Source organism: Mus pahari, chromosome 15 (genome assembly GCF_900095145.1).
Source record: "Mus pahari chromosome 15, PAHARI_EIJ_v1.1, whole genome shotgun sequence".
NCBI lineage: Eukaryota > Metazoa > Chordata > Mammalia > Rodentia > Muridae > Mus > Mus pahari.
Window position 1 is genome coordinate 41,580,311 of NC_034604.1, and position 21,783 is coordinate 41,602,093.

At 43.2% G+C, this 21,783-nt stretch overlaps 1 protein-coding gene across 1 annotated transcript in view; it reads left to right on the top strand.

Moving 5' to 3' along the window:
- The first annotated feature begins 6,301 nt into the window (after window positions 1-6,301).
- The window catches only part of Commd10 (COMM domain containing 10), a 123,231-nt gene continuing 107,749 nt past the window's right edge, over window positions 6,302-21,783 (top strand). The window contains exons 1-4 of the mRNA XM_021214947.2: window positions 6,302-6,406; window positions 7,908-7,998; window positions 10,690-10,800; window positions 14,647-14,802. Coding sequence (XP_021070606.1) covers window positions 6,366-6,406; window positions 7,908-7,998; window positions 10,690-10,800; window positions 14,647-14,802 — 399 coding nt within the window. The 5' untranslated portion in view covers window positions 6,302-6,365. The remainder of the gene's footprint in view (window positions 6,407-7,907; window positions 7,999-10,689; window positions 10,801-14,646; window positions 14,803-21,783) is intronic.

Consider the following 21,783-nt stretch of genomic DNA (forward strand, 5'->3'; position numbering starts at 1 on the left):
CTGGCTTCTGAGAGAGATGCTCTATAGGAGGTTTGTGTTTGTCCTCCATCTAGGATGAGCCATGTGGAGCAGGTAATGCGGATTCTGCCCCACTGGTCCTGGGCTTCACACACCTGACAAAGTTACCGAGGGCTGTGCAGGAGGAACGACAGATGGCTTTAGAATGTGGCCACCAGTTATAGAAGCCAGGATGGGTTTGTCTCAGACAGGCATGGCCCCGAGGGCTGCGTGTGCTGAGGACTCCGTGCTCTTGTGGAACTCTGTTCTGCTTGTTTCCCTCGAATCTCTCTTGATCTAAGAACGGTGCAGAAACTCTCAGGAGGCTTCCGGGCCCTCCCTGGACTCGCAGGCCGTCTCTGGCACTCACAGTACTAATGCTTGATCTCTTTCAGACAGTGCCGCTGGAGCAGATTAGTGATTCAGTCACCACCCTAGGAGAGGATTGGAAATATAGATTGTCAGCAATGACCACAATCCTTAGAAAACATTTGGAAAAATAAAATTGTTAGTTATGCTAGGTTAAGATGTTCTGCTATTGACTCTGATGTAGAAAATTTTAGGGAACAATTTGAAGTTCAGAAAGGTACATTCTTATTAGTTAAGCTAGGGACCCTTTATGGTCGGGGCACAGGACAATGGCAACCCTGGCTGACGTGACTCTCACAGAGGCTGACTGCTGCTGACTGATTTCTTATACCCATTTTTTCCCCTCAGCTTCCTGATATGATTAATTAAGAACTGCTGATAAGTAGATAGGAATTCTGAGGATTTAAAATAGATATGATATATATATATATATATATATATGTTTAGATTTTTTTATTCTTATTTTTATTTAAAGATTTTTATTTATTTTATGTATGAGTACACTGTAGCTGTCTTCAGACACACCAGAAGAGGGCATCGGATCCCATTACAGATGGTGTGAGCCACCATGTGGTTGCTGGGAATTGAACTGAGGACCTCAGGAAGAAGAGTCAGTGCTCTTAACTGCTGAGCCATCTCTCCAGCTCCCTAGATTTGTGATTCCTTTAAGATTCTTATAAGATTATTTTTAAAGATTAAATAATAAAATAATTAATCCTTTCTTTGTAACTGCAAATTGCTGCTTGTCAGTAAGAGAAACTGGCTGAGAAAACTCCCCTGCTTGCTCACACTTAGTTAATCTGTAACAAGTTGCTTAGTTGTGAATATATATGGGTTCTTGGGAATAAGTTGTTTTCTTTACCTGTACTATGTAATGCTATTTCTTATAAAGGTGTTGGGGAGCATTCTGGTTTTTTGATAGTCATTCACTAGAAGAAAAATAGAATACAATCACATTGTAATTTTATACTGCTTGAAAGATTTAACTGAGAGGGATATATAAGATATGGAAGAAAAAAGTTGTTGGAACTTTGTTCCATCTACCTACCAAACATGTGTGTTGATATGTATATATGTTTACATGTGTGTATGTGTAAAATGCTTAGAGCCTGCTTGTTGGAACTTTGTTTCATCTATTCATGTGAATGTGTGTGTGTGTGTGTGTGTGTATGTATATATATATATATATATATATATATATATATATATATATATATATGACTGTAAGTCTGCATGCATGTATGAATGCATGTATGTATTTGTATGTATAAAATTATTGGAGTCTGACTTTTGCTTCAACAACTCTGTGTGTGTGTGTATGAATTTCCTCTCTTTTCTTTCTCAGTAGCCTCTAAGAGCTGTGCCTCACAAGGAAGGAGGGGTCTTCCCAAAGCCATGTCAGCCCACCTCCTTCCCTCAGCCTAATCCATCACAGCCTCTTTCTTTCGGTACTTTTTGCTCTGGGAGGGACCTTTGTGATCCTTCCTCCTTCATTTTCCCATCAATTTTTCACCTGCAAAATTGGAGTGCTTAATGGGGACACAGAGAGTTGGGCCTGAAACAGGTTCTTAAAGAAAGAGACAGAGCCAGCCTCTGTCCACAAATCCTTCAAGAAGCATGGGGGTGGGTGGGTGGGTGGGTGGGAGACCTCTCCCAACATTAGAATCTTTTCTCTATTGCCTCATACAAACTTCTGAGACTCCTTCCTTTTTTTGTAAACAAGAGGTGATGCAGATGGTTTCTGCTACATTGTTCCAAGGTCGGCATCAGTCTCTCCGTTCCTCACCTTGTTTCACAGGAGCCTGTGGATAAGCAGAAGTCCCAGGCTCAGTAACAATACTGCTGGGGTTGTGAGCACGTGCTGATTAACTTCTGAAGATAATCACTTGTGTTTGGGGCTAGGCTGCTGAAGGCTGGATTTGGAGCGGCTCCTTGGTGTGTCCAGAGTTCACTTAGGGTTGGAGGAGATTTCTGGAAGAAATTAGTCTACTTTACTAGATACCAAAAATATAACTCATGCCTACTGGAGAGAGTGTGAGTGCACAGAGGGGCCCTGAGGAGAGACTTTGTAAAAGAAGGGACTCCAGACAGGACCAGGTTCATAGGAGAAGGAAGGGCAGGTTCCTAGGAAAGATGGTGGTGGAGTTACATTTCTTTTGTAACCAGAGATAGAAACTGGTTGGGCAGACAGGTGTGGTGTTACACATCTTTGATCCCAGCACTCGAAAGGCAGAGGCAGGTGGATTTCTGTGAGATCAAGGCCAGCCTGGTCTATAGAGTGAGTTCCAGGACCGCCAGGGCTACACAGAGAAACACTGTTTTGAAAAACAAACAAGAAAGAAAGAAAGAAAGAAAGAAAGAAAGAAAGAAAGAAAGAAAGAAAGAAAGAAAGAAAAGAAAAGAAAAGAAAGAAAGAAAGAAAGAAAAGAAAAGAAAGAAAGGGAAGAAGGAAGGAAGAGAGGGACGAAGGGAGGGAGGGAGAAAGAAAGAAAGAAAGAAAGAAAGAAAGAAAGAAAGAAAGAAAGAAAGAAAGAAAGAAAGAAAGAAAGAAGAAACTGGTTGGAGAATTTTAGGGCAGGGATTCTGAAAGTGAGCAGTTCTGATTCTTGTCTGTGGTTCTGTCCCGACCAGACAGAAATGCCAGAAGTATTTGGAGGGTCTTGTTTTCTGGTCTGGTTTGTATTAGGTACTTTCCTCATTGCTGTACCAAAATGCCGTATCAAAGCAGCTTAAAGAACAAAGGGTTTATTGTGGCTTATTCCAGGGGAAGTCCATTAAGGCCAGAAAGGCATGGTGGCAGGAGCGTCGTGTGGCTTAGTCACACTGTGTCTACACAAGGAGTGGCAGATGCTGGTGCTGAGTTTGCATTCTCCTTTTCATTCAGTACAGGACCCTTGCCCAAGGAATGGCACTGCCCATGAAGGCTGGATATTCCCACCTTAATATACCTTGCTCCTCCTACACAGACATGGGAGTGGTGGGGGCACAGAGGGGGGGGGGTCATGGAGGAAGGCTAGGACAGGGCATAAGGTTTGTCTCTGAAGTAAGTTTAGATTCTGTCAGGTTGACAGCATTAGCCATCACACAATTGGATAACATCGCTTGGCATTTTTACTCCCCTCCATTACTTCTTCTCTTCTGCTCTCATTCCCACGTCTCTGAAATTACCTCTAATGAGGCACTAGCGAACTGTGGAGAACACAGAATGTAGAAATGTAGACTTGAAGTAGAGAAATGGAAAACCTGCGGCTGGTGAGATAGCTGAGCAGTTAAGAGCATTGACTGTTCTTCTGAAGGTCCTGAGTTCAAGTACCAGCAACCACACAGTGGCTCACAATCACCCACAATGAGATCTGATGCCAACTTTATCATTATTGTAAAATAATAAATATAAAAAGGGGGGGTTGGAGTGATGGCTCTGCTTTTCCATAGATCCTGAGTTCAATTCCCAGCAACCACATGATGGCTCACAACCATCTGTAATGGATCTGATGCCCTCTTCTGGTGTGTCTGAAGACAGCAGCAACATATAAATCTTTTTTAAAAAAAATCTTTAGGCTGGATCAAGCAGGGACTGAACGAGCAGGATTGACCGGAGCGAGCAGAGGTCCTAAAAAATTCACTTCTCAACAACCACATGAAGGCTCACAACCGTCTGTACAGCTACAGTGTACTCACATACACAAAATAAATAAATACATCTTAAAAAAAAAAGAGAGAGAGAAAGAAATGGAAAACCTTTGCTCCATTTAGGAGAGCTGGGTATCTATCTGTAATAGAGTAGAGGTAGCGGGCCTGCGCTCTGTATCCATCCTGATGCTGGCCTGACTAGTTGAGAGGGCAAGAGTAAAGGGTGGCTATGGAATCCTGACTCCGGTCGGTCCCTGTGGCACAGCAAGGGGTCACAAGTAGACGACTTGAAGGACTTTCTCATGGACATTTGCACCCATACACCAGACAGTGCCAAGACAGCCTAGGGGTGAAATTATGCACAGCATTACCTTATATCCGCAAGTAATCAGTCATTTATGGAAAGAATTGGTGTGACAGACAATTTTGACTGGCAGGGACTCTCTTTGGGCAGAACTCTGGAGGTCTGTGCTTTGTATTACTTTTCGGAGAGAGTCTCTCAAAGATCACACACCTTAGTCCTCACCACAGCCCGAGGAAGCAGGCATTGCCCTCTCCACATTTCTTGTCAGGCACAGGAAGGTTTGTGAGGTTACACAGAGTCTGGATTTGAGTCTCCTTTATTAAAGCTCCAGCTGTGTTTTTCAAGACAGTCACGGAAGGGTTGATGTTCACAAGGGATTTGAAACAGTTTTAGTTAATTAGTGACTTGACTTCAGCAATGAATCAAGACACAAGGAGAATGTTTTAAAGGCTGAGGAGAAATTGGACCCCCTCTAAAGTTATTATACTAGGTAAGGCAATCTATGTTTGGATCATACACCCATAATTATGTAGATTCACACACAATCTTTTTCAGATATGCATAAATTGGGGAAGTGTGTAGAGTGTTGTGGAACTAAATGTATTTGTATGTGTTCAGCATACTGTATAATTGACTCAATTATCCATGTGGGGATTATTCACTTTTAATTTGCAATCTGGCTTCTCTCAGTTACAGTGTTGTTCAGTTGCTCCAGGAATGCCAAACTAATTTAAATAATAATTTAAGTAAAACATAATTAGGGAGGAAAATTAAATTCGATCTTTTGCCAGCTCTTGAACCGTCTACTATTGAAATGTAACTCTAATCCATGGGCTGTCTTCATTTTCAATGCCTTTCACTCTCACAGGACTTGACTGCAGAGATTTCAGTAACTTCCTGTACAGTGTTCCTTATTATCTCCTTCCAATCGGACCATCTTTCTAACCATAATCTTAAAAATAAATGAACAAACCCTGTAACACTGACTGCCCATTTATCTACAGGTAAGTGCACAGGGCCAAATCCTCTCATAGAGTTGCTTCTAGCATTACTTCCAGACTGTCTTGGACACCCCGGTCAAACCGTTCTTTTATTCCACAACCTTTGCTCAGTCTGTCCTCTGTGGAAACACCCTTAACTCTGCCGATGTAGGAAGCTTTCCTATCCATCAGCCCTACGAGCTGTAGCTCCCAGCCCTTAACACACTCCACTGTGTCTGCCCCACACCCCCCCCCCCAAGGCAGATGAAGGTGTTTGTGAAAATGCATGGTCTCTTTTCTCTCTTGTGGGAAACAACTATACACTTCGCAGTGATTTATCTTCCTTTTGTGCTATGGTGGACCCCCCAAAAAAGTCTCAAGGAATACTTGTTCATTTTAATTGCTGAAAAAAAAAATGTAGAGAGCAGGATTTTTGGTATTTTGCCTGTTCGAATCTCCAGTGCCTGGTTCAATGCTAAGTAAACAGTAGGCACTCAATGAACCCACTGTGGAAGGAATTGGACCAATATGTCCAAGGCCAGAACTCTGTTCTGCAGAAAACTCTGGGAATGCGGCCGGGGTGGTGGGGGACGGGGATTCAATAGAACAGGAGTTGGCAGCATAATCTCTTCTGATAGGGTGTGCTCTTCGGCCCATTTCTCCGTCCGCAGACGCCTCGGATTTTGCTTAAACCCACCGCTAAACCTGAAAAAAAAAATAGTAAATGCATCAAGTACTACATGTGCATAGATGCACAGCCATGTATAAACGTAGGTAAAATATGCGCGCGCGCGCACACACACACACACACACACACACACACACACACACACACACACACACACCTAGCCAGGGATGCAGTTACAGAAATAGAAAAAAAAAAAAAAAAGTATGTACAGCCCCGGTTTGACACGGTCAGAATGGTAGAAAGGAGCACCAGGACCTTCGGAAATCAAGCGCACAGCAGCCCGAGGTCGCAAACCTGCCGGGCGGCGAGACTTGGCCCTTCCGGGTTTCCGTCAGGCGCGCCGTGATTGGCTGGATTGTGCACAGCTGACAGTCGCGCGGGCGAGGGAGCTTCAAGGATGGCGGCGTCCGCGGCGCTGATCCTGCCCGAGAGCCCCAGGTAGCGGTCCGGCTGAGCGCCGGGCCACGCGGGGGTGACCTGTTGGGGCGGGAGCAGCGGTGTTGCCGCCGCCTGCTGCTGTGGTGCGGCCGGCCAGGCTCGGGAGTCGGAGTGGGGCTGTGGAGGGACTTCTGGGGACGCAGAGGAGGGCGTGGGCGGGGCGTGGAAAAGGGCGTGGGCGGGCGTGGGGTGGGCGGGGCGTGGAGGAGGCGTGCTTCCACTCTGGAGTGATTCCTCTTAGGGCTTGCAGGGCTGGCCGCTCCTCTTCTGCCTCGGAGATAGTGACTTTGTAGCGCAGGTAGAAGTTGCTAGATGCCACCTGAATTCTGCCTACTCTCTTGGGAAGAGACTTCCTGTTTTTAGTTATTTCAGATGATGGTGAGAAAGGCTCGTACTACGGGGCGATTAACAAACAACACAGGTTTTGAAACCAAGGTCTGATAGTTCAGGCATTAGTGACTTATTTAGCCAACTTTGGCATATTCAGTATATGCACAGTTATACTTAAATACACAATTTGAAAATGGTTAGTACAAGTGACAGGTTTTAAATGCCATTTATATAGTTTTTATTTTGGGGGTGTGTTAGGTAGACTGGCTGGGTCTGGTGATGTAAAGCCCAGTTGTAAAGGTGGTTTTTTTTTTTTTTTTGGCGGGGGGAGGTCAGGGAGTGTAGGGGCTCTTGCTAGGTTGCTTAGGCTAGCCTCAAACTCATGGACCCAAGATCCCCTTACAACAAGCTGGCTCTATTGGCCGTCCTACCATATCCTGCTCAGATTTCGCCCATTGAAACAAAATTATTCCAGAAAAAAAAAAAACAAAAAAAACAAAACAATTCAGTCTGTGGAGGCAGAAGAAATATTCATGTATGCAGGCAAACGTAACACTCCTGCATTGGGAAGAAGACAGTTAGTCTTGTAAAGTTTTTCCTTCTTTCCCTGGATCTGACACACACTTCTTATCTTCAAGCCCGTGTCCTGGGGGAATTCGCATCATGAAGGCATACTCCATATATGCATGGTGATGCTTACCACACAGTTTGAAATTGGTTATTCCAGGTGACACAGGTTTTCAAATAGCTGTGCATTCCAAATAACTAAGTATGTATTGTCTTCCCTCCTTCCCTCACAGATACTTGCCACCCTTATCCTTTCTGGTTTTGATGCAGTGTCCTCATTTGCTGCTTTCTTTCTTGCAGAGTTCTGTTTTGGATAACACGGTATCTTGCATGCTCATTGCTGAAGCTCTGCTGCTCCCTGACTGGGTGCACACCTCTGCAAGTAATTTGCTTGGGAAGAGAAAACTTGTCAGATGTTACTTCTTAACAGGAGGGCTTTGAAGAGAGGCGTCCTTGGGAGATGCCCACTGATTGCCCAAGTGTCCTTCACATCACTTTATCTCACTAAGAGGACACGGCTACCAGAGTAGTTGAAATAAAAACCTACAGACGGCAATGGCAAATACACTTAAAACTCATTTTGAAACTTTGTTTACACATTTAGCATGAAGAAAGCGGTGCCACTGATAAATGCAATAGACACGGGGAGATTCCCACGACTTCTCAGCCGGATTCTTCAAAAGCTCCACCTGAAGGTTTGCATTTCTGTGTTCCTGTGGCTTGTGACCCGTCTGATTCCCTGAGACATTATGCTAGTATATGGAGAACTGTGCGAAATGTTGCTCACTGGTGGGTTCTTGGGAACTCTAGATCTGTGGAAGTTTGAGGGTGTTCTCTGGTCAGAAGCTTGGAAGACTTTGTATTCTGTAATTAACTAAAAAAAAAAATGGAGCTTTGTAGAATGTTTTGCATACGAATGTTTGGTTCATACACTGGAGGGTTTGACTTGGGAATTGCTTTACCTTGGTACATAAAGCTCTATGGAACATGCTTTAGGGAAATGCTGGTTTCATTCTTCCTGGTAATGGTAGTTCAGGCTGTAGAGATGGTGAAGAACACATACCGAAGCCAGGCGGTTCTGGTGCACACCTTTAATCTCAGCACTTGGGAGGCAGAGGCAGGTGGATCTCAGAGTTTGAGGCCAGCCTGGTCTAGGACAGCCAGGGCTACACAGAGAAACCCTGTCTCAAACCCCCATTCTTTCCTTCCAAAAAAGAGCACATACTAATCTTGCAAAGGACTTGTGTTTGGTTCCCAGCACCCACCTAGTGGCTCATAACCACTTGTAACTCCAGTTCTAGGGATCTGATACTTTATTTCAGCTTTCTTGGGTTCTTATATGAATATAGTATATATAAACTTAAGCAGGTATACATGCATATACATATAAATAATCAATAAATCTTAAAAATAATTCGGTCAGTATTTCTTCTCACACAGTATTCAATATCTGATTTTTCTCCTTGCTTTTATTTCAAGTGTATAGTTGGCTTGGCTGTGTGGATGCTTGGTAATTAATTAATTCATTATTTGGTAACCAGTTTAACTTAATGTTTTTTATTGGGTTATAAAACTGCATTGACCGTGTTTATGGAGCACATACTGAGTATTCTGCATGTTTCTGGGTGCAAACATTCAGTTATATCCAAGACCCTTACCCCCCTTTCTTTATTAGCCAGGAGACAGCTCCAGACCCATGGCCTCTTCCCCTGAATTCTCTCTCAAATCCAAATTCTCCACATCGTCTCATTTCAGATCCTTCTTGTTTCCTGGCTGTAGATTAGTGTCTGTTGCTCACTATTCTTTTGGTTTTGACCTGTTTGTTTGTTTGTTTTTTACATTTATGTATTTTTATTTTTAAGACAATGTGTGTTTTGTTGCATGTATGTATGTGCACCACATGTTTTCTCAGTGCCCATGGAGGCCAGAAGACTACACTGAGTCCCCTGGAGCTGGAGTAAGAGATGGTTGTGAACCGCCTTATGGGTTGCTGGGAACAGAACATGTCTTTTGTAAGAGCAGCAAGAACTCTTAACCACCAAGCCATCTTTCCAGCCCCTGATTGATTCCTAATGATAGCATTACAGTAATGTTTCTAAATGTTTTTTCTCTTTTTAAAGTGTTGATCATATTTTCACAGCATTTAGAGACATCAGTGACTGTCCCTTCCCACATGGAGAAAAGTTCAGAATCCTTAACACTGTGTGAGATCCATTAGACTATGACAGTGGTCTATGGCCTCCCTCCTTTGCACTTGCAATCTCATTGGACGGTGCACGTTTACTATGCTGTGCTAGGCCTTTTTCAACTCTGTGTTGTGCATGCGTTCTTGTCCTTGCTTCCGAATGCTTCACTGAGAGAATATCACCGAGTTGTACGAATGTTGCGGTCCCACTCTCAGGCTCAGTGCAATTCTCTTCTCTGTGCCTCCAGAACATTTGGTTGACCCTCAGCTCACATTAGCACTGCCCTGTAAGCACATATTTCACAATCAGAAGACGACTAAATCCCTGACCTCCCTCACCAGTCTTCCTGCCTGTCGCCTTGAGACCCCTGCCTTCCTCATCTGTAGAGTTCCCTTCCCCGATACATTGCTCAATATACACTTGGTATGCAATGCCCACTTTTGCAGTTAATTCTTTTCTTTTATGTGAAAAATGCAAAGTAACATAGGACCTCCAAGTTCCTGCCTATGGTAAATTTGTGACGTAGATGACGAGTCAGGAGGAGTAACAGTACTAGGCACAGCCTGTGGCATGTCTCATCTTGCAGGTCAGCAGTCTGTACTGGGAAAAGCTGAGGGAAGTGGCAAACTTCTGTTGCTGAGAACTTAGAAACATGTTTGTGGCTTCTGACCTTCAAAAATAGTGGTTCCAACTCAGCTAATGAAGAACCCTGTGTTTGACCCCATAGGAGAGAGTTTAGGCCACCACATGAAACCCATGGATATAACTGCTATGGGCCTCACTCTGTAGAGCCAGCTGTCTGGGTTCTTGACCAGGCTCATGAGAAAGAGCAAGACAGACTAGCGGAGGTCAGGTGGGGTGTGTTGGTGCCACTGTGATGGGCTGAGTAGGCAGTTTCAAGAAGCGACTGCTAATTTTGAGATGAAATGAGGAATTAAGAAAACCAGATGTAAACCAGGAATATAAAGCATAGGTGTCTGAGATGGTCTAAAATTAAAGCAAAAGCCACCCACTCCTCAGCCCAGCGATCAGACACATCACCAAAAGGTTTGCTTCATTTCTTACAGTTGTCTAGAATGCACGTCATAATGTAGAGTGTAAGCACACCAGTTTCCTTTCACGGTGGCCTCTCCTTTTCCTACACAAGGAAGGGGGTCTGCTGAGTGTGTGCTCTGTGCTGACCTCGTGCTGTGTTTGTAGGCCGAGAGCAGTTTCAGTGAAGAGGAGGAAGAAAAACTTCAGGCTGCGTTCTCTCTAGAGAAACAAGAGCTTCACCTGGTTCTGGAGACGATATCATTTGTTTTGGAACAGGTATTTTTATTGCCTCAAATTTCCTGTTTACTGCATATTTTCATGACTTTAATATCTGTGGCTTTATATTTATATGGCTGTATATGAAATCTATCAGGATATTTTAATTAAGAGTTTCAATATACTGAAACATTTTAGAATACCTGGCTTCTTTCTATAGCACTTCATCCTGCAAAAGTAAGTATGACATAGTAGTAGGTAAAGATGTCCCTCTGAATTGGGCCTTCATCTGACTTTAACTCATTGTTTCTTGGCATGATTGGAAAAGTGAACACTTTCTCTTTAAGAAGTTGAGCAGGTGATTGGGTGGCATGCAGTTGATCAGGATGATTCAGAAAAGAGGCAATGGCATTATTTATTTATTTATTTATTTATTTATTTATTTATTTATTTTAACTCTTGAGTTTCCTTCCTATACCATTTCTTCTCAGATTCATTCCATGATTTTCTTGCCCATAAGTTGTGTCACTGCAGCCCGCATTGCTCAGTCTTCCTTCCTGCATGTTTTGGTCATTACAGTAGGGCATGTTAGTAGTCTTTCATTACTTCACACTCATCAGCTTGTTTCCATCACTAGGACCTAGAATGTATCTTGGGCCAGAATATTTTACACACACACACACACACACACACACACACACACACACACATATATATATTTTACCTCTTTTATAAGCTTAGCTTAACATAGCTGAGCTTAAAATAGATTTTTAGAAAATTCCTATCAATTTATTAAATAGGATACTTGTGAGATGAAAGATTGAGTAGTACTGCAGTTTCATGGGCCTTGTAGAGGACAGATACTATTAGGACAAGCTGTCAGGCAGCTGCTGCCACCTTATGGAGGCTATAGATGGAATTTGTTACCATGAGAGATTACCTGAAGGGACAGCTTTAGGAAGGATTTATTTTGGCTTACAGTTTGGTTCCAGGGAGGAGGGATGAGAAGACGTGGGAGCAGCTCCTGTCCGTGATGCAGGAGTTTAAGCCATTCCACTCACATGGCTGCAGATCAGGAAGTGCAGAGCTTGCCCTGCAGTTGGAACTGGGCTCTAACGAATATGGCCTGCTTTCCAGTGACCCAGAAGGACCCACTTCCTCTCCACAGCCTCTCCAAACAGCCACCAGCTAGGGACTAAGCCTTTAAACACACTAGCCTATTGGGGAACACTTCACACTGAAACCATAACATTCCACCCTTTGCCTCCACATTCTCTTTGCATCTCATAATGAAATAAGAATTTAGTCTAAATTCAGACATCTCCATAGCTTTAAGTTCTAATACTTTTCAAAGGTCCAAAGACCAAACCCTTTCTGAAACTCAGAGCAGATTTTTAGCTGTGAAGTCTTGTAAAACAAACGAACAGTTCTCATTTTAAAAGGTGACATGCCATGGAAAGACCAGCACACGTCAGGGAAAGCCAGGTTCTGCAGTTTTGTGCCTAGCATCTGGAGCTAACAGAGGCATGATGTGGATCCCAGGGGGCTTAGGCAGCCCGGAGGCACAATGGGCCTCTGTCTTGGCCTGGCTTCACTTGGCATTTGCAGCTTTTCTCAGTGGATGCCACACGTTTCTGGTATTCAAATGCTGCTGTCTCTGTTGCACCTTTGGGTTCATCTTTGCACCTTCGTGAAGAGCCCAGTCAGGCACTCCATTCAGGGTCTCTCACGGCTCCACACGGTCTGACCTCATTAGAGTTCTGGTACCTGCAAGCCTCCATAATGCTATAACTCCTGCATTCTGCTTAGCTGCAGAACCAGCACTGTATGGATGCTGCTCTCAGTTTCTCCTGCAGGGTTGAGATGTAGCCGAGCACCCGTTTATCATAGCTGCAGCATCGTTTGTGTGAGAGAGCAGTAACCCAGGCAACCATTTTCCAGCTGTTAGCCCTGGAGCTGTGTCTGTGTAGGCACTCTGTGTGTTTTCTGCCCTAGAGGCTTCAGGGGGTAGCATCTTGTTCCAAGTGCTTCATTCCTGTTGTCTCAATGGGAAGTGTAAAGTGCCAGGTTTTCCTTAATCTCATTCCTCTCCTTCGCAATCAGTACCTCTGTGCCTGCATCCACTGTGCCTGCCCTGTCTTTAGTTCTGTGTTCCAGCTTATTTCTTTTCATTTTTAAATTTCTTTTCCTTTTACCTTCCAAAACCTGGTTAAAAGCAGTGAGCAGTAACCATGCCACAGACTGTGTCTGCCCTGACATTTCCTCCACCAACCACATTATCCTTTATCTTTATGTTTATGGGACTGTCTGCATACTGTCTGCATCTGTCTGTGCACCTTGTGTGTGCCTGGTGCCCTCAGAGTCCAGGAAAGGGTATGGAGCTAGAGTGACAGACAGTTAGGAACTGCCATGTGGGTGCTAGGAACGGAATCTAGGTCCTCTGGAAGAGCAGCCAGTGCTCATAAACTGCTGAGCCCTCTCTTCAGCTCCTAGCCCATTATTTTTAAATTTGGCCTCATTCAAAATTTCAGGACATATGTAGAGTGTAGTCACATGGTTTGTCAGAATGTCACATGAATGACTTCTAGTTCCATTTCTGACTGTCCTTATTCCTCTCTGAAACCTCCTGAGTGTCACCTTGCTTGTCAGCATTTCCATCAGAATCAGCATCATGTTCTCCTAGAGCATTCTGGATCTCTTCTAGCCTGTGGTTATATTCCTCTCATATGCTAATTATAGAGGCCTATAATCCCACGGTCAGGTTTATCACAGTAATAGCCACACTCTACATACCATTTTTCTCTGTTATTTGTTGTTATTGTGACCAATTACATAACCCACAGTAGGGAAGGTTTATTTTGGTTGATGGGATTTTGCAAAGTGTGGAGGTGGGAGCAGCTTATGACTGGGGCAGTGGGACATGAAGTCACTGGTTATATTGCATCAGCAGTTGGGAAGCAGAGAACTCAGGCCTAATTAGTGCCAGGTTGTGACCCATAATGCCCTGCTCTAGACAGGCCCCGTGTTAAAAGTTCTCTATCTTCCAAAGAGAGTGCCACCAGCTGGAACTCACGCTCATGAACCTGGGAAGGACACTTCACATTCAGACCTTCATGTGGAGCCTAACCATGGCTGTGCTTAAGCTCGGTGAACCTTCAGTAGAGAAAACCATAGTTGAACAGAACGCACAGGGGTTTGTGGGAAAGTTGTTCTCAACTTGGGTAGGGAACAGAACAGATACATTGTTAAAATTATTTAACTATTTTTATTATGTGTAACTTCAGTTGGTAGATAAAGGTAGTTTTAAGGATTCCTCGGGAAAAGCTTGTTTGCTGAGACCATTGTAAACTTAAAGTAATTAAATGAAATAAATGGAATAAAACTTTCCTAAGTAGTTTTGGTGTTATTTAAACCACAGGCAAAACGAAACATTTGGCCTGAGCAAGTTAGGCCTACTGACTATGAACTTTAGCTGTTGGTTTTGTATATTAATAGAACCGTTGAAAATGCCTGCGAGAGTTCCGTGAAGTCTTTTTGATTTAAATAGTTTTAGTGCTGAGGCTGGAGATATAGATAGCTCAGCAGTTAAGAGCACTTACTGCTCTTGCAGAGAAGTGAAATTCAGCTTCCAGCATCTGTTTCAGGCTGCTTAAAAGCACTGTAATGCCAGCATCAGGAACGTAATGCCTCTGGCCTTCATGGGCCCATAACTTGTACTCATGTACTCTTACTCACAAGCAATCAGACAGACAGACAGACAGACAGACAGACAGATACATACACACACACACACACACACACACACACACACACACACACTACTTAATTTGCTTTAGCTATGCATGCATTGCTTATAGTCAAGTCTTTGTGTGACCTGAGGGTGTGTGTACTTCCCGTCTTTGGCAGGCAGTGTATCACAACGTGAAGCCAGCGGCACTGCAGCAGCAACTAGAGACGATTCACCTCACGCCAGACAAAGCGGAAGCCTTTGCCAGTGCTTGGTCGGCTATGGGTCAGGAGACGGTTGAGAAGTTCCGCCAGAGGGTCCTGGGCCCTCACAAGGTACAGGACACGCCGTCCCAAGCATCTTTCTCAAAAACATTGTAGCATCCAGTCTTAAAAATGACAATATTTTTGTTAAGAGGTAAAGTAAGGTGAAAAGTCAAGTTAAATATTCCTGTTCAGTCTTTTCTATGTATTAACATATTTGTTACCACAACATGACTTAATTTTGACCGTTTTAAATATGCCTCTGTAATTTAAGAGTAGGAATGAGACAGTATCCTGTAGTAGTGACCCTGGGTGAGACTTACTGTTAAACGTACTGAGTCACCCTCTTGCTTGGTTTTGCGGATGCATTCCTGCCTAGCAGAGCCCCTTGCACCGTGGGTGCTGACTTACCACGAGTCAGTGCCCATAAAACAAGCGCCGGCAGAGCAGTAAAGTCAGCGTCACAAGGCGCTCTGCTGACCGGGCCTCACAGAGCAGGCATGGTCCGGCAGACGGTGCCTTTCCCTGCACAGTCTCTGTGTTACTTTGATCTTCTGATGTGCAAACAGTTTTGTGTTCCCAGGGTAAATCTTGTGCGTCATCCTTTTAGTATGCTGCTGGTCTGATTTGCTGATATCTGGCTAAAGGCTTTGCCCACTTATGTATGGTACATCCGGGCTTGCGAGCTGGGAGCAGCTCCTGTGCCCCCAGGAGCATCTCTGAAGGATCGGCGTTGCTCAGCCTTAGCAGGAATGTGCTGGGTTCAGCAGTTACACACTGTGCAGCACTCAGGATTGCCAGGGGATTTGTTTATTGTTGCATTATGTTTGCGGTGCTATCTTGTGTTTTTAGCTTACTTTCCCTCAGTACACAGTTTTGATATTGTTTTTATATACTTGTGCATATGTATCCTGTGGTAAAGCGTCTGGATATTTTGCTTAACTCCATACTAGAGAAGACAGATATAGCTTTCACTGTATTCCAGGCATATATCCTATAGAAGTGCATTTTTTTTTTTTTCAGTTACAGTGTATAGAGGGTACTTGTATGCCTTCCTTTGGGTTGAAATTGAATTCCAGTTGAAGTTCTAATTCTTGATGTGATGCTCTGTGCGATCTGTGATTGGACAGTGTCTCTGCCGGTCTGTAGCTGCCTTTCTTTTTTCCACAATGGCCTGCTCCACATGGCTCACGCTTTAATTATGTTGGCTCCATGTATCCTATGTTGGTGCTTCATGTATCCTAGGTTGGTGCTCCGTGTGTCCTAGGTTGGTGCTCCGTGTGTCCTTTGGTCTGTTTTTGAGACCATGCTTAGTTTTGTAGACAGATGAGTATTGAGATGGTTTCTCTTCGGTCCCTCCTCAGGGTTGTAGACAGTGTTGACGTTTGCATGCAAGTCTGAGATCCATTTTGAACGATGCTTTGGTAAGGTACACAGTGCAGGCTGAGGTCCATGGTTCCCAGTTCATCGTGCCCGAGTGCCAGTATTGTCACTACAGTTATTATGGACTTTTATCCTTTCATCTCCACATTGTCCCTACCCTTTGTCAAAATCCTTTCCTTTATTGCCTAAGTGTTTTTGTGAATTCTGTGATCCTTTGACCTTTTTGTCTATCCTAGCATTCCTCTGCCTTAATTGCTGGAGCTTTGTAATAAGACGGCTAGGCGTGGCTCAAGCCTTTAATCACAAGGCTCAGGAGGCAGAGGCATTTGGATCTCTGTGAATTTGAGACTAGCCTGATGTACATAGTGAGCTCCAGGATAGCCAGGGCTACATAGAAAGTGATTTGCACACACCCACACAAACACACATCCATCCACACACCTTCCCCCACACACCCAATTAGTGTGAGTGGAGCTGGAGAGATTGCTTACAGTAAGGAGTACTTGCTGCTGTTACAAAGGACCCAGGTTCTACTTCCAGTAGCCATGCCAGGTGGCTCACAGAAGCCTTTAACTCCAGCCCCCTGGGATGACATCCCTCTGCTGGCCTCTGTAGGCCCCTACATACACACACACACACACACACACACACACACACACACACACACAATCTAAAATTAGTCTGAGCTTGATTTCCTTGTTCTCACTTTCATGTTTTCTTTGGATGTTCTAGTTTATTACACTTACATATATATTTGGAAATTTGACTTTCAGTATCTACAAACAGTACTGCTGGCATATTGATTAAGATTGTGTTTGATTTAATGATGAGTTGGTACAGGAATAAATTCTTAGCAGTATGGTATAAATTTTTCCATTTATTAATCTTTTCTTTGATTTCTTTTTGCAGTGTTCTTTATTTTTATCACAGAGCCTGTGCATATTTTGTTATTTTATAGCTAAGTATTTTATTCTGTTTTTAAAGCTGTTATAAATATGCTATTTTTAAAACATTGGTCCCGATTGTTTGTTGTTAGATACTAGAAATAGTACAATTAATTCTTCAGAAATACTGTTTTTGTGATAATGGCGATTGAGCTCAAGGCCTCGTGAATGTGAGCAGACTCTCTATGACATGACTTCTTTATGTCTAATGACCTGCCCTGTGGTTTTGGTAATTACTAATTAGGGATAGGAGCTTTTTAAAAATAGATTTCTTTCAATTACTTTCAAATACGTTTTTGCATAGATATTTTCAATATTGGTGACTAGAGACTTCCCCCACAGTCTACACAGCTCCCCCACCATTTTGTTTTTATGTGATCCATATGCGCATTTGTGTGTGTTTGTGTGTGTGTGTGTGTGTGTGTGTGTGTGTGAGAGAGAGAGAGAGAGAGAGAGAGAGAGAGAGAGAGAGAGAGAGAGAGAGAGAAAGAGAATATGAATGTCAGAGGGTCATGTTGGGTGTTTCTTTCCCCACCCCCACTCCCGATACACACCTTTTGTTTTGAGAGGATTCTCTCTGTAGGACCTGAAACTCACTGATTCAAGTAGACTGGGGTGGCCAGTGAGCCCCTGTGCCTGCCTATCTCTGTCATACTGCTGTGGAAGTTACAGATGTGCCGAGTGTCTCCATGGGTGCTGGGCATCTGAACTGGGTCTTCATACTAGCTTAGCAATCCCTTTACTGACTCAGCCATCTCCCCAAACCTCCTTTGCCTTATTTTCTTGTCTTCGTGATTGATATGTTCCCAGTTTGGGGAGAAAACACTGTCTCTCACTAAATATTACCCCCTAGTGTCTAGCAAATGTTCTCTGTGGTTTCCAGCTGAGTTCCCCTCCTTGTCTGGCCGTCCTTCTGTCCTCTAAGTTTTTCCTGGCTTTTCATCCTTTCCGTTTCTTTGTTTTCGTCCCTTCTGTGCATATTTCAGTCTTCCATTTTGTTTCCCAGAACTTTATTCTTTTAAATATCTCCATTTGGAAAATCTTCTCCATATTATTCCAGTTTTGCTTGTGATTTCCTTCCAAGTTGTGGCGTCTGCTTCCGCAACATCCAGCCAGGCCGGTCTGTGCCGCTCGCCTGTGAGAGGCTCTAACTGGGAGGTGGTTCTCAGTGTTGCCGAGCAGCTGCCTTCAGAAGGAATATTCTTTTCTCCTCCTAGGAAGTGATAAGTCTAGATGCTGCTTAAGAATCAAGATAGCCAGTTGCAGTCAGGAAATATGCAAAATGGAAAAGAGACACCTGAGGGCTAGGTATCATGACCTGTGTTATCCTACCAGCTTGGGAGTCTGAGGGAGGAGGGTCACAAGTTGAGGATATTCCGGACATGGAAGTAACATAGTAAAACCGCCTCTGAGAGAATAAAGTTGGGAAGCCTGGAAGAAACTGGAAAGAGTTGATTGTGTCGTGCCAATGTGTATGTGTGTGTGTGCGTGCGCATATATATATATATATATATATATATATATATATATATATATATACATACATACATACATACATATATGCATGTTTGTATATATATGTATGTACCATGTGTATGCCTGGTCAGCAGAGGCCAGAAGAGGGCGTTGGGTCTCCTGGAACATGAGTTACAGTTGTTTTTGAGCCTTCATGTGGATCTGGAGTACTGAACCACTGAGCCTTCTCTTCAGTCCCCAAGTTCTCTTTTTTAATGATTGAATAATATCCCACTGTGATTCTATAGTCTTACTCATTCATCTGCTAGAAGACACTTAGGTTGTTAGTGTGTCCTGGCATTGTGAACAGTGCTGCAGTGGACATGGGCATGCAGGTATCTTCAAGATGCTGAATTCATTTCTTTTGGATATTTACTTAGCTGGGACCCCTGGCTCATATGGTAGTTCTATTTTCAAGTCACTTTTGCCTTTACTAAATTGTCTTTGACAGTTCCGTATGTGTACATAGTGCATAGTGACCACTCTTCATCACCGTCTTCCCTGTTTGCCTACCGTCCTCAGATTCTCCTGCCTTCTCACAGAGCTGTCCTTACGTACACATCTATACATTACCTATACATTTTGCTTTGCGAGCCGATGAGTTTCCCCAGAGCTGGCTGTGTGGCCGTGGGTTTGGATCTTCCCTCGGTAGGCTGGTGGTGGTTCAGTAGTGGCTACCGGGATGATAACAGTGACTCCAGCTCCCAGAATCCATCAGTGGCAGTTTTCACTGTTTGAGGCACACCCCTGCTGTTTCAGTAATGGATGAACCAATGTACATTTGTAGTGTCAGAGTGAGGGGTCTCTTCTGTCTGTTCTCTTGCCAGCTGTTGTCTTCTCGTTTTAATTTTAAATCTTCATTTATTTTATGTATATGGGTGTTTTCCCTGAATGTATGTTTGTGTACTAATTGTGTGCCTGGTACCTACAGGAGTCCAGAAGAGGGTGTCAGATCCCCTTTGACTAGAGTTACAGATGGTTGTGGGTGGGGGCAATCCTACTGGGGTCCTGTGGAAGAACAGCTAGTCTTTCTAACACTGAGCTGTCTCTCCTCCCTCTTGTTTTCTTGGTAACAGCTGTGGTGGTTAGAATAGGTTTGGCCTTCATGGTCTTATGTGTTTGAATGCTTGGCCCATAGGGAGTGGTACTATTAGGAAGTATGGCCTTGTTTGAGTACGTGTGGCCTTATCGGAGGAAGTGTGTCACTGTGGGGGTGGGCTTTGAGGTCTACTATGCTTAAGCTCCACCCAGAATAGAATTCTAGTCTCCTGGCTGCCGGTGGAAGATAGTCTCAGTTTCCTCTTGGCTGTCTTCCTATCAAGATGTAGAATTCTTGGTTTCTCCAGCACCAAGTCTGCCTGTAGGCTGTCACGCTTCCTACCATGATCATAATGGACTGAACCTCTGGAATTGTCAGCCAGCCTCAATTAAATGTCCTTTCTAAGCGTTGCCTTGGTCATAGTGTCTCTTCATAGCAATGAAGCCCTCACTAAGATAACAGCTTTCTAACATATTGAGGTGACACTCCTCTCCAGTTTGGCATATCCTTGGTGTGTGATGCTGAGCACTTTTGCCATGCCTGTTGGTAGGTTCTGTTTTTTTTTTTTTTTTTTTTTTTTTTTTTTTTAACTTTCTCCATTTTTTATTTTTTTGTTTTTTTTTATTTTTATTTTTAAACTTTGTGTTCATGTGTGTGTGTACACATGAGTGCATGTGTGTGTGTGTGTGTGTGTGTGTGTGTGTGTGTGTGTGTGTCTGGGCCTGTGCACTTGAGTGTCACGAAACCAGAGGGGGCCAGAGGAGGGTGTCAGGTGACCTGGAGCTGGAGCGATAGGTGCTTTGAGCAGTTTGATGTGGATATTGGAAACCCAACTCAGGTCCTCTGGAAAAGCAGCAAGTGTTCTCAACTGCTGAGTCATGTCTCCAGCCCAGCTCTACCCATTTTAAAAACCGGATTGTTTTTTGTAGATCCTTGTTTGGATTCTTTTATTTTTTTGAATACTTACTAGATAATATGATGTTTTTCTGTTTTGCACCTTGCTATTCAAGGACTTTGAGTTTAGCACAGTGACAGTTACTTTATTATCTGTGACCTTTGCTTTTGGTTTTATATCCTAAGATCTACCACCAGAGCATAGCAGAAGAGCGCTTCCCTGTAACATTCATGATACCTGGTATTTAAGTATCTCAGTGACTTGGAATTATTTTTTGCATATGCTGTAAGAGCCCAGTTTGTGTTCTTATACATAGCCAGCTTCCAGCAGCGTTTGATAAGAAGCCTGCATGTTCCCATTGTGCGAGTTTGGTGTCCCTCTCAGAGGTAAATTGAGAAGTAGTTGAAAGGCATAGTGGGAAACAGCTCTTTCTGTCTTTATTATTTGGGTCTGGGAAGTTGGCTAGAGTGCTGAGAAATGTCATAATCGTCTTTTCCAGTGCTTTACTGTGAGGAGGTTTCAGTTCTTTCTCTTTACTTTTCAAAGCACTGTCTTAATCCCCTGGAGACGGACATTATGCTGCACATCCGGCTTTGCCTTCTTACCTCTTATCAGAGCTGTCTGTCAGCAGGGCTTTCGGATATCGTCCCAATGCTATGTGATCATGACACTTCAGTATAAGCACAGAAAATGAGCATTATTCTTAATTGTATTCGTTAAGTTTTTATTTAGAATCCCTTAATATATTTGAACCATATTAAAAGTAAAAACTGTTGTGTCAAATGTTTTTGCCAATAATAACTTTGTTTCTGAAACTTTTCTTTTTGGGGCATTGCTCTTAAATTGTGTTTTTGTATTTTTTTGTAAAATACCTTTAAAAAGTAAGGTAATGGAAATTGTCTGGAAAGCCAATCATAATCCTTCCTAAAGTAGTTTGTGTATTGATTTCTCTTGTTAAGAGGATTTATGTGTTGGGGAGTTTTTAAGTTTAACTTGTTTGTTTTGAAAGTTCACAGTGTGCTCAATGTGATTTTCTTTTGTCAAGCACAGCTTCCTGTTCTTCATGTCGCCATTTACAGGCAGGTTTAGTCAAAATATATAGCCATTGTGTTGCATGATGAAAATTTATTGTCTTTAAACAGGTTTTACCTGCATTTAAAAATATATGGTCAAGGTTTTCTAAGACAGTAATATTTCTTATTTTAAAATTTGATATTTTCTTTATTTACATTTCAAATGCTATCCCGAAAGTTCCCCATACCCTCCCCCCGCCCCTG